General features: G+C 32.4%; 3 protein-coding genes across 5 annotated transcripts; 2 read left to right on the forward strand and 1 right to left on the reverse strand.

The window, feature by feature from the left end:
• Nucleotides 1-228: 228 nt before the first annotated feature.
• Nucleotides 229-1,465, forward strand: LOC105210873 (transmembrane protein 222). The gene has a single exon (XM_011182067.3). It carries the CDS (start codon nucleotides 377-379, stop codon nucleotides 968-970), a length of 594 nt encoding a protein of 197 aa, XP_011180369.1. The 5' UTR covers nucleotides 229-376; the 3' UTR covers nucleotides 971-1,465.
• LOC105210872 (RNA polymerase II transcriptional coactivator) lies at nucleotides 1,384-2,110 on the reverse strand. Its single transcript, XM_011182066.3, has 2 exons — nucleotides 1,824-2,110; nucleotides 1,384-1,760 (listed from the first exon to the last, which is right to left on the reverse strand). The coding sequence occupies exons 1-2, from the start codon at nucleotides 1,881-1,883 to the stop codon at nucleotides 1,467-1,469; spliced, it is 354 nt and encodes a 117-aa protein (XP_011180368.1). The 5' UTR covers nucleotides 1,884-2,110; the 3' UTR covers nucleotides 1,384-1,466.
• Nucleotides 2,111-2,529: 419 nt separating this feature from the next.
• Ube4b_1 (ubiquitin conjugation factor E4 B) lies at nucleotides 2,530-13,506 on the forward strand. 3 transcript variants are annotated; one of them, XM_054227767.1, is made up of 13 exons: nucleotides 2,530-2,837; nucleotides 4,478-4,819; nucleotides 4,861-4,991; nucleotides 5,056-5,200; nucleotides 5,292-6,224; nucleotides 6,295-7,007; nucleotides 7,599-8,170; nucleotides 8,330-8,726; nucleotides 8,814-8,926; nucleotides 8,996-9,173; nucleotides 9,818-9,964; nucleotides 10,827-11,169; nucleotides 11,874-13,506. In XM_054227767.1, the coding sequence occupies exons 3-13, from the start codon at nucleotides 4,938-4,940 to the stop codon at nucleotides 12,170-12,172; spliced, it is 3,894 nt and encodes a 1,297-aa protein (XP_054083742.1). In that variant the 5' UTR covers nucleotides 2,530-2,837; nucleotides 4,478-4,819; nucleotides 4,861-4,937; the 3' UTR covers nucleotides 12,173-13,506. The 3 variants fall into 3 exon arrangements, with proteins under 3 accessions (XP_054083742.1, XP_054083741.1, XP_054083743.1); XM_054227766.1 differs by having other exon boundaries at nucleotides 4,478-4,800; XM_054227768.1 differs by lacking the exon at nucleotides 2,530-2,837 and adding an exon at nucleotides 3,042-3,065 and having other exon boundaries at nucleotides 4,478-4,800.
• The last annotated feature ends 44 nt before the right edge of the window (nucleotides 13,507-13,550 follow it).

Consider the following 13,550-nt stretch of genomic DNA (forward strand, 5'->3'; position numbering starts at 1 on the left):
TTTTTGTACCGTTTATGAAAAATAACATATCAGAAAATCTTGATATAAGTCAAATACTAATTTATGTATAAATTTATAATCAAACTAAAACTTTATATCGCTACTTAAAAAAAAAAAACGAACTTACTCAATGGACTGGAGTATATACTGGCAAACTATTTCCGTTTCGTACTTTGTTCAAACTTAGTATGGCAACATAGTTGGGATATTGTCAGTGTTGCATACCTCTACATATGTGTCATAGTCCATATCTATGGCTATAAATGTTTATTTTTTTCACGTCAGGTTATCACAGAAAAAGTACACAAATGGATTTACATCCGAAAAGTTGTTCAAATAGTTCAATTTAACATATAAATCAGCATCAAACGCTTAAATGACCAGCACCAATACTGAAAACGGTGAACCATCTCAACCTTCGGCGACAACTGGGGAAACTGTTAATGTAGCAATGGATGATCAATCGGATCGACTTGTACTACCACCAATAAATTTCGAAAACGATCGCTTTCCGTATTGCATTGTTTGGACGCCGATACCTGTGCTTACTTGGTTGTTACCTATGATTGGCCATATGGGAATATGTACATCTACTGGCGTGATCCGTGATTTTGCAGGACCATATTATGTGTCCGAGGACAGTATGGGCTTTGGTAGGCCGACGAGATATTTGCGTCTGAATCCAAAAAACGTTGCGGGTGGACCTGTTGAATGGGATGAAGCTGTCGCTAAAGCATCTGTCTTATACGGGACACGTATGCATAATCTCTTTTGTGACAATTGTCATTCTCATGTAGCCACTGCCTTATGTGGCATGCGCTACAATAGACGTAACAGTTGGAATATGGTGGTGTTGGCGCTTTGGATATTTGTTTGTGGCAGATATGTTGGTTTCGGGGGATTTGTTAAAACATGGCTACCATTTGTAATAGTAGTGTCGTTGTGCACGTTCCTGGCGGTGTATCTTTAGGATTGTTTAAAGAAGCGCTTTCGTAAAGACGGATTATGCTAAAGAATTTATGTGCATATATAAATATGTTACACAATATTAAAAGCGAATATTAAAATGTGCAATTGTTTAAGGTTAATAAAAATAGTATTATTAAAATTTGTGCTTGATTAATTATATATATCTCGTGATTGGTTATGATGAAGTTAAGATACGTCGGTGTAATCTATTATTGAGATAAGATGTACAGCGTTTTGTCCAGGTGTCAGTTATCTATGAGTTTGTCGATTTGGTTAATAAAATTGATAATACCATAGTAATCTATTAGCCAAATTTCGTGATAAATCAATTCCGGAAATAACAACTAAAATTCCTATACTATATATTAAAACGAGATAGTCTGTTGTCATTGCCTTATTGATAAACAAAGTCGCTTTTCTACTAAATTCGTTTATATTATTTTATACATATACATATAAAAAGAATAAATATAATTTTATTGGTTTCTCTTCTTAACTTATTCTCCCAATGCTTTATTGACCTCGGGAGCTAGCTCCAGCAATTTTTTCCATTGATGGGGAAATAAGGATATTCCTTTTTTACCAGGCAAGACTTCACCATTTTTTTCGTAAAATTCGCGAATATCGACCATTTTGTGCCCTTTAAACTCGTTTATACGCACCTGGCGCATTTTTTCAATTGTCCAAGGACCATTTGGATTCCCTGAACTATTGCTGGTACCACTACCAGTTTTATCGGTATTGGCTTTCTCAGCAGTGGCTTTGGGCTTTTTCACCGGTAGTGCATTTCTCTGTGAAGTAAACAAAATTGTTTATTTCTACATTTATATATTTATTACAGCCAATATGCCTACATCGTCGGGTCCTGAATCACTGCTAGTTGAACTGCTACTTCTTTTCTTAGTTTTAGGCATTTTACACAATTTTATTTATAATTATAAATCAGCTTCTCTGACGATATAAAAATATTCACGCGGGACACAAACCTTTTCAGTAAAACGCTATTGGAATATACAGTGTTGCTTTTATTCTTAAATAATTTTTATGAAATATTTAAGACCAAATGAATGTTAAATGTAGTATGTATAAAGAAATATTGCTAATACAAATGTGCTAAAATAAGTTTATTAATTAGGCTATCTTTTAAAATACAAAATTTATTATTTTTTAAAGATTTTATTTCAAAGTTATTTAACACTAAAACAAGTTAACGAAGCAATTCGAGATTTTGTTGAAACTTGAAATAATGAATTCGCCGTAAATAAACCACATATGATAGATTTCACCAGTCATTCATGCGCACAGTTGCCAACTCTACTGTAACAAATTATAACAAAACAGTTTTTGTTAATATTTTCCCCGTATACGTTATAATTATTAATATTGGCGCTCTGAATAGTATGCTAAAGTTGACACCTCGCAAAACCGTTTGCAAAAGTATAAATTTTAAAGTATTTCAGATTTGTAAACTAACTACAATCATATGATTTCCCGAAAAACTATACATAAAAAAATATCAAATGTGCTTGGCATCCCTATTAATCCACGTCCAATTGTTCATTTGTGCTGCGACATTTTGCGTTCAGTCAGTGAAGTGGTGAAGTGCAAGATTACGCGACATAAAATATGCGAATAATTAAACAATTTTTGTATTCTACAAAATCAAACTAAATTCCAATTTTTGTAAAGGATAAAAACTAATAACAAACACTACGTGAATGTTTGGCGAAGTTGTGTGTTTGCTGTTTACAAGTGATAAGCCACAGTCTAAACAAGAAAAATACGTGTACATCAGAAGTATTGACTCGAAATTGTTCGGTTCAATGCACACTCATATTGAATAGATTTAACAGTAAAAAACGAAAAAGGTACATAATACTTGACATTTGAATAAGCATTATTATTTATTATATACTCGTATTTCTGCTTAAATTGTAAAATTACTTTGGCAAAGAAAAGCATCGAAAATAAAGTACTATAACAAGACAAACAAAGAAAAAGTGCATGAAAGGACATCTTCATTTTGTAAGTGACTTTCCTATAAAGTAAAGGTAACTGAGGTGAGAAATATAGTGCATAAAAACGTTGGAAAAGGGGTGAGTGCGCGGAAAAGATAATTAATGCTGCTAATTAACGGAAAATGTTTTGAGTGCTGTGAAAACTTTTGTACAAAAAAAAAAAAACAAAATATTGATATACATTTATATATGCGATATATGTATATGGAATTTTAGAAACAGTTTTGTTTCTCTAATGGATTTCGTGGTAATGTTTACGTAAACTTTTAATAATTATTAACTAAAGCATATTAAAAGAGTCGTCGCCATATTTTTAATGGCAAAGCACAAATTGTACGATGGCAATTTCAATAAAATTTCTATTGCGTAGTTGCATATACATAATTTATGTATGCATATATAAATAATATGTACATACATCCATCCATATATAACTTTTATATTCAGCTTGTATACAAAATTAGAACAATTTTGGTTACTGATTGGATGACACATATTGCGTTTATAATTTTCTTATCAGATTTAGTAGTCGATGGACTGTCGTCAGTTTGATTGCTTTAGCATATTTGCATATGCACCTAATTTTGTATATTAGAATTTAAGCTCCTATTTTTGTATAAAGAATTGATCCGCTTTGTTATAAGTTAACAAAAATTTATTTATTTTTGTTCAATGTAAAGTTATGTTTGGCACGCCCATTATCATGCTCTTCATTTATATTTTAACAAAAGCCTTGATGCTGCACTTGACCGCCTCTGGCTTATCTACAGCCGGGCGCTACGTTTTTTCACAGCTGATATTGATATGACAGTACATATTTTACTGGATTCATGTATTAGTGCATTTTAGGTATATGGTAATCAAATATATACAGTTTATAGAAAATTTTATGGATGGATGACATTTCGTTTTCACGTCTTTCACAAGACAATTCGCTTGCGTTTCACTTTTATTTACATACAATTTTCCTATGCCTATATTTATTTATATTTCAAGCGCATTTACCACAGGGTGTTCTCGGCAATAGTGCTCATCATTTTTATTGATTTCTAAAAATAGTATTATGCAAAAAAAGTGCAGTGTACGAAATAATTGACAAAGATAAATATTCAGTTTATTTTGTATTGGTGTTAAAGCTATAAATCTTTGTGTTACTGACCGCTGTAGTGTGCTTTAATCGAAAATGTTTATATATAACAAATAAATTTATGTTATATACATCGGTTATTGCCAAACATTCAATATGTATACATGAGAAATAGATGCAAAGACTTATCAAAGTGTGCATAAAATAAATTTGAATATAAATATTAATGTTAAATAGCTGACGTCATATAAATAAGTTGTAAAATTAATTATGTATATAAATACCGTTAATGATTTCGCCTAAGTATTCGCAAACGTTTTATTGACATTTGGCCTTAGAAAGACATTTAGCGTTTGGCCAAAAGTCAAAAAGATTCACTATATATTCATATATATTCTTACAGTTCGTTCACCCACAATAACGCAGCAACGAAGTCGGCAGTCATCATTTCAACCTCCACCTTCATACTTCTGAACGCATCATAACACAATCGTAAAATATAGAAGCGCCAACGACTAAATAACAACAATTTTGTGGAGAGCTTTGGTCCGTTTATACATTTCATTCGAAATTTCCTCAGTCAAAGCATTTTTACATAAAGAAATTTATTGGTGCTGAGACTGTAGAACAATATTGCAACTCATTACCTTGACAGTAACAGCACTAAGAGAATAGGAAAGTCGGTGAAGGAAGTGGACAAGAAGCTGCTCTTTTGTTAATCACAAAGTAAATAAATACAATAAACAAAAAACATAAAAATTAAATAAAACTTATTTATGTGCATAGAAAAAACATTAAATCGGATTCTATACAAAATATAAATATTAAACTGAAGGCGAACTGAATAACGTCTTTTATTTGGCATGTCATCTGCGGAGGAGCAAAATACTAAGATGAATGAATTAACGCCGGAAGAGGTAAACTGCAAATAGTTCTTTGACACATGCAAATAAAAAAATAACAAATAAATTTATTTCACAGATACGCGCACGGCGTTTGCGTACCTTAGCGGCAGCTAATTCGTCAAAAGTAAATTCACCAATTAGTAATACAGCTACAACGCCAGAAAGAAGCGCAAGTACTACCACAACAACACCAGCAGCAGCAACGGACGAAAGTGAAAAAGGTTTATTTAATGAAAATTTTGTTTGAAATTTTATTTTAGATAAATTTATTTAATTGTAATACCTGCTAATATTAATTAATTTTCCCTTTAGAATTTCGTAGTCCAAATTATGTTGCAAAGGAGTCTCGCCTGTTGCGTACCAATCTCGTAGCATCTACGGAAACACAGCCAGAAAATGTGCTTCCGGTTGCAGAAAGCACTAAAATGGACGTTGACGTCGAAATGAATTCCTTGACTACTACACCTACGCAGAATATGGAGATAACAAAATGCTCTGCCATCCTTGCAACTGCCTCATCAACAAGTACGTCCGTACTGACACCACCAACTGATAGTATTATGAAATTAGAACACGGCAATCAAGATAGCAAACAATGTCTTGACAACAAATTAGAGCACATGGAAACCGCGGATGAACAACTGGGTACGGCAGATATGATTGTTGAGCATAAACAACCAGAACAAACGACTGATGAGCACATCGAAGATATGCTTTCGAAAATATTCAATGCTACTTGGAATGAATATAGTGTCGGTTCGATGATATGTCTGGAAACGGCAAGTTTTCTTGAACACTATCCGCATATGCGTTTCGATTTCGAAACCATTATGCATGATGTTCTCTTAGAGTGTGTACTAAAGTTATTTAAAGAGGAAGTGGAGGCGCCAGATGGTCCAGCTGGTAGCAGTGCGAATACGTCCGCAGAATTGGAATTTGCGTCAGCAAGTGGCAGCGTTTCAGCAACGGCTGTAAGCGCGGCAGACACTAAAGCAACCACATCAACAAGTCCATTGGCATCGACTTCTACAGCGACAACATCAACCGGTGCGACATCGAATCCCACATACTCAACGCCAAAAAAGATTAAAAGCGATGACACCGAAGTACAGGAGATTTTAGCAAACGCCGCGCCAGGCAGTGCTGGTGGTACGCGTTCGTCAATTTTCTTTTCCGAAAATGCAATGACCAGTGGCGGCCGCAGTAGTAGTGCACGCGAAGACGATCGCCCGGCGTCATCACAAGGTGCGCACTCCATCATGTTTAACTATTTTAAATGCATTATTATTTATTATTATTTGTTTTTTGAAAACAGCATCAACATCAACTGCCGCCAATTTGGATAATGCAACCGGTCCAATACCGTCTTCAACCAACCTGCGTGGCACCATGATCAAGCAAGAGGTGATCTTGTATTTGGTAAATTGTCATCGCCTGCGACAGCAAACTTTGACGGATAATAACGTTAGCGGCAGCAATGTACCCATTGAGACACAAACAAAAATTCAAAATATATTACAACAAGTACACGATGCTATAATGCGTACCGCTATACTTGTGCTCACCGATCGCATTTACGAGAATCCAAATCAAATTTTCGATCAATCACCACTGCTAGAAATGCTCTATCAGGGTCGCATTCCCGACGGTTTTCTATACGATTTGGTGGCAACGGCGCATAAAAACACAGAGGATTTTCAACAAATATTTGGTCAAATATTACGCGGTCTCTTCATCGGCATGCAACGTAACATTTGCACATCCACCATTAACACACAACAAATTGATGTGCTAGCCAAATTGGTGGTCATCAAAGTGGGTTCGGCGCGTCCGATTTGTGATTTGATAGCAGCACAAGTGAACTTCCTGCCAGCAATGTGTACACAGATACCCGGTCGGGAAATAGTTAAATGCAGTTATCTGGGACCATTTCTCTCCGTATCGCTCTTTGCCGAGGAGAATGTGAAATTTGCCGAAGCGCATGGCAAAAGCAATGTCATCGTCTATAGCATGTATCACTTTCGTTGGGTAAGTGTGGCCCAAAATTATCTATATGAATGAGAGATTAATGATAATTGGTTTTAAATTTTTTTAAATTTTTATTTAATTTAATTTTTATTAATTTTAAATTAAATTTTCTTTATAATTTTTAATTTTATTTTTTTTTTAATTTGTCATTTTTTTATTTTTATTATTTTTTATTTAATATATTTTTTTAAATTTCTATTAATTTTATTATTTTTTTAATGTTTATCATATTTTTTTTTTAATTTTCTTTAATTTTTTATTATTTTTTTAATTTTTATTTTATTTTCTAATTATTATAATTTTAATTACTTTTTTTTTAATTTTAATTTATTTTTATTTTTTAATTTATATTTATTTTATTTATTTTTTTTTAATTTGTATTATTTTTTTAAATTTTATTATTATTATTTTTGTAATTTTATTATTTTTTTAAATATTATTATTATTATTTTTCTAATTTTATTATTATAATTTTATTTTTTTGTTATTATTATTATTATTTTTTGTTTTTAATTTATATTTTTTTTATTTTTTAATTTTTTTAAATTTTTTTTTTTTAATTTTAAATTTTCGTTTGTATTTGCAAAATAGGAAATGCAATCCATGCGCACATCCATGCATACAGTATTCCATTCGTTGCTTGTAAACGTCAATAGCCGCCCCAAAACACTCGAATACATAAGTCGGGTATTGCGCTACAATGAGCGTCGTGCACAGTTCGCTTGCGATGAGAAATTGCTTGCACGCGACGGTTTCATCATTAACTTAATGAGCGTGTTGCAACAACTGTCGGTGAAAATCAAATTGGATCGCATCGATCCGTTATTTCCATTTTATAAAGACACACTGATCTCCATCGAGAATGATACGAAATTACGTTTCACCGCTGATGAATACAAGCAATTCATTGAACGTGATTTCGCCACAGCCAATCATAATGCCAATTTCCAGACGCAATGTTGGTTCCTCACGCTACAAGCACATCACTTGGGCTATATGCCGGCCATACAACGCTATCGGCAGAAGGCGCGTGCTATAAAAGAATTGCAAAAACTCATCGATGAAATTGATCGTACCAAATCGCATTGGGAGAATACACCGTATGCGAAGAGGAATAAACAATTTCGTGAACGTTGGCATAAGCAATTGAAAAAGTTGACCAGGTATGTGTGTTGTGCATATTTTTTTAGTTATAGCGGTAAATATTAATACATTTTTTTCCAATCAGAAATGTTAAACAGCTATTTCTGAAAATGTTTAGTTTTTTCTATCTTTTTTATCACTTATTTTGAAAAATTTTAATTTTTTTTCACTACTTCTAGGTCCAAATTGTGCAGTGAACTTTGTCTGCTCGATCCCAAGCTGTTATCCGCTTGCATGTACTTCTATTCGACTGTTTGTGAATATCTACTCTATCAGATTGAGGGTCGCACCGTTGAGGGTCCATACATAGCCAAGGTGCCGGTGCAACAGTTGAAGCCAACCGATGCACTAGCTGCGCTGCCGGAATGGTATGTGGACGATATAGCCGAATTCATATTGTTCGCCATGCAACATGCACTCAATGATATACGGCAGACAATCGATCATTCGATAATCACATGGCTGCTAACATGCGTCTGTGTGCCCAATCTCATTAAGAATCCTTACGTCACTGCCAAATTAGTTGAAGTGTTATTTGTCTTCTCGCTGGGACCACAAAATGCGCTAAGTGCATCTGTAAGCCCAATTAATTAATTATAAATATGTATTTTTTTTTAACTATTTAATTAATTTTATTTTCCTTGCTATTTTCAATCAAATTAGATGTGGAATCACGAACTCGCACAGACGGTACTTTGCAGCGCGCTCATGAAATTTTACGTAGATATTGAAACGACTGGACAAAGCACTGAATTCTACGATAAATTTACAATTAGGTGGGTGAACACATTAATTTTTTTTTTTAGAAAATTTCTATAATTCTTTTCCCTGTATTTTTCTTGTAGGTATCACATAAGTCATCTATTTAAATCAATGTGGGAGAATCCTGTACTGCGACAGGTTATGATCACTGAATCGAATTCGGGTAAACAATTTGTGAAATTCATAAATATGCTCATGAACGACACCACATTCCTGCTGGACGAATGTTTGGAAAATCTAAAGCGCATACATCAGACCCAGGTAGATTACACGGATTTTTTTTTGTTATTTTATAACACTCAGCTGGGTATTGGACCGAAATATGTTTTTTCGGCAGATTGAGTCATAGTAAAAAAATATTCTCCGATTTTCGAAGTTAGTCTACAAAAACGAAATATTTGGATTCGATGTTCGAAAAACGGATTTTTTTTTAAATTATTGAATTATATATTGTGGTTACTAAGAAATCCAAAATATGGATACATTTAATTAAATGTTCATAATTCAATGGTGTAGAAACTTTTCTATGAAGGGTCTAAGTTAGATCTTCGAAAAAAATAAAAATTTTATATTTCGAAAAATACCGGACCCCTTATAGCATCTGTCATATAATCTTGATCGAAAAGTTGTATACACCATTAAATTAGAAGAATAATGTAGATATTAACCATATTTTGAGTTTTTTGTAACTATATCCTGTGAATAATATTTTATTTTAAATCCTTTTTTCGAACTTCGAATCGAAATATTTCGATTTTAAAGGCTAACTTCGAAAATCGGAGTTTATACTTTTTTTACTCATGACTTAATCTACCGGAAAAATAGTTTGGTCCAATACCCAGAAGAAAAGTGGATTTCTCCGAGTAGTGTGTGAATTCAATTCAATTCAACGCATTTCATTTAAGGTATTAATGATGAACGACAGTGCTTGGGCGCAATTGAGTTCTGACCAGCAGCAGACTAGATTATCGCAATTGAATACCGATGAACGGCAATGTCGTTCGTATTTGACGCTTGCGCGCGAAACAGTGGAAATGTTTCATTATTTAACGGTAAGTACATTGAGTGTCGAATTACTTGAAAATCAGTTCAAAAAGTGGCGAACTCAGCGATCATATGCACAACAACAACAATTAACAAATCTGTAAACGGAATTCACTTGATTTTTATCCGACCGAGCGCTGTAAACATTATTGGAGAACTGAAATTGAAATTAGGAATTGGCGATCGGGTTTACAAGCAGATATTTATAGAGTTGAGGACTGTAATCTACGAACTGTAACCTAAGACTGTAAAACAAGACCAAAACAGAGAAAATTGTTGGGAAAATCTAAGAAAAGAGAGGGTCTATAGTTTGATAGCAGGCAATCCAAGATCAAAACTTCAGCTAAACTATCATTTTACATCGATTTTTGCCAGATCGATTAATGCTAGGGTCTTATGTTCCCATAGAGGTCAGGTTTACATAACGGAATGAACATCCCGATGTTGTTGTTGTTGTAACAGTTATCTAAAGCTGCCTGAACTACCAAGTATAAGTCAATTGTCATCAAAATCTTCTAACGAGAGACCTAGAAAACGAGCTGTTCCGACAGGGTTGGACCAAAGGTAGAGGGATGCTAGATGGGTGGGGTTAATGGGTCCCGCGATCTGTATAATATCCTTGAAACACATCTTACACTCAAATCTAATCAGAAACAAAAAAAAAAAAAAAACAAAAGACTGCCAAAAACTCGGTACTACGCATTTGGCACAGAGCAAGCTATTATACAGCATCTATCCCGTATATGGATATGTGTATGTGCACTCATACCTAAAAAGTCATTATTATCGCTATTAACACGTGTAAGCATACCGTATATATTAAAATTTTAAATTACCATTTTTTTGTTTTGTTTTCTGTTTACTTTTCAGAACGACATTAAAGAGCCATTCATGCGCGACGAAATCATCGATCGTCTCAGTTCAATGTTAAATTTCAATTTACAACAACTGTGCGGCCCCAAGTGCAATGATCTGAAAGTACGTAATCCCACCAAATATGGTTGGGAGCCACGTCGGCTGTTGGGTGAAATTTTCGATATATATCTACATCTAGACTGTGATAGATTTGCGCAGGCATTGGCTGCCGATGAACGTTCATTTCAGAAGCATCTATTCGACGATGCTGCCAGTCGCATCGAACGTTTGGGCATACGCTCCACAATTGAGGTGGAAAAGTTCAGAGCATTGATTAGTAAAGCGCATGATATTTATGGTAAATTGATAATGTCATAGTTATTTATAGCAAATTAGATTGGTTTTTATTTTTTTTTCAATGTTTTTATTTTTTATTTATTTTTAATTTTTTATTTTTAATATTTTATATTTTAATTTTTTTTTTTAATTTTTATATTTTTTTTATTTCTATATTGTTTATATTTGTAAATTTTTTTTATTTTTATTTTTTTATATATGATATATATGGTAAATTGAGAATGCTGCAGTTTTTTAGAGCAAATTAGATTGGTTTTAATGTTTTTGTACTTATTTTATTTTTATTTTTTATTTTTATTTTCATTTTTTTATTTATTTTAATTTTTTTTTTATTTATTTTTTATTTTTATTTTTCATATTTTTTTCTTATTTGTTTATATTTTTTTTTATTTTGTTTTTTATTGCTATATTGTTTATTTTTATTTTTAATATTTAATTTTGTTTTCATTTTTCATTTTTACATTTTTTTTTATTTCTATATTGTTTATATTTTTAAATTTTTTTAATTTTTATTTTTTTATATATGATATTTATGGTAAATTGATAATGTTGCAGTTATTTAGAGCAAATGAGGTTCGTTTTAATTATTTTATCCATTTTTTTTTTTGTTTTTTATTTATTTATTTTTATATTTTTTTCTTATTTTTTATATTTATTTTTTTATATTTCATTTTTATATTCTTTAATTGTACTCTTTTTTTGCAGTTGCTAATCAACTAGCCGAAGATGAGTGCGCCGATGCGCCCGATGAATTCAAAGATCCTCTAATGGATACACTCATGTCCGATCCGGTTATACTGCCATCGGGTACGATTATGGATCGTGCTATTATAACGCGACATTTACTCAATAGCAGTACGGATCCATTCAATCGTCAGCCGCTAACCGAAGATATGCTCGTGCCAAATAATGAGCTGAAAGAACGTATAGACGCTTGGCGGAAAGAGCAGCGTTTCAAAAGACAACAGGATCAGAGTGTTTGCGTAAATGATAAGAGCAGCTAAATTGTATTAATTAGTGTAACGCACGATGACAGACAGACAGCGGAGAAATAAGAAAAAAAAAAAAACAAAAATTTAGTCGCTATCGTACGTTGCTGCTGCTCGCTGTCGCTGATACAACAACTTATCCGGTTGTTTGTTGGCGTATATTGAACATGAATCGAATTTTAATTAGTTGTTTTGTGTGTGTGCGTGTGTCTGAACAGAAAAAAAAAGAAAAAAAAAAAAACAAATACCGAACAGAATTGTGTTACTTGCGATTGCTGTTGCTGCTTCGAAACATATTTATTTACCTCGAATACTGTTTTTTGAGGTACTCTACTATGCATATTCCATTGAGTTTTTTCATTTGTTATATTTTTGCGGTTGAACGCAGTTGCCGTTGCAGTTGCGAATATGTAACGCTGCGTCGCATATGCATTTTTTTCGTAATTATAATTTTTTTGTACGATGATTTGTTTTTGTTGTTACAAGAATGAAAGAAAAGGAAACAGATGATACCGTCAAAATAATTCATATTTTTGCTTTATTTATGCCACTCTTTTTTTTCTGTGTGTCTTTGTATTTGTAATTAGTAGTGAACTCTCTAGTGTGGATATGTGTCCGTTATTAAGCAGCTGAAAAATAATTTTGTTTATACATACATACATACATTATATGCTACGGAAGTGAAAGAAAACACACAGCAACGCAGTAGTTGTAATAAATGTTGGTTCCATATCCGCCCTGCTGCTTCAATAATACAACAACAACATATGTACATGCATATATTGTCAATTTATTTGAATATACGTATACACCAACGTACATAAGTTAATTAGCAGAAAAAGAAGAAGAAAAAACAGTAACGCAAACGAAAAACGAACAACAACAACAACAGCAAAAAAAAGAAAGTAATGTAAAATTGAAACACAAAAAAGGCGTTCGAAAATACGATTTTTTTTATGTAAGCATTAGTTTGAAGCTAATAATAATAATATAAATTTAATTATAATAAAACAACAACAACAAGAAAAAAATATAAATAATTATCAAATTAAATTGCAAATATATGCGTAACGATACGATGGCCTATATTTGATTTAATACAATTTTTACATATATGAGTACATAATAAATGCATATATATAAACAAAAAATAGTATATATATATACATACATCTATCTAAGTACATACATATATATAAAAAGAAACACAGAAATTACATACATATAAATAAATAGTAATATTAATTTGTAAGCTATCTATATTAGCATTAAATGGCGACGCCATTGCCGCCGCGCATAAAATAAAAAACGTAAGTTCTTGAAAAGATGTTCAAAAAAAACAAAAACAATTGATTTTTTTTAATTATGTACTCATTTCAAGTCTGCAATTAGC

This window comes from Zeugodacus cucurbitae, chromosome 3 (assembly GCF_028554725.1).
Source record: "Zeugodacus cucurbitae isolate PBARC_wt_2022May chromosome 3, idZeuCucr1.2, whole genome shotgun sequence".
In the NCBI taxonomy this organism is placed as follows: Eukaryota; Metazoa; Arthropoda; class Insecta; order Diptera; family Tephritidae; genus Zeugodacus; species Zeugodacus cucurbitae.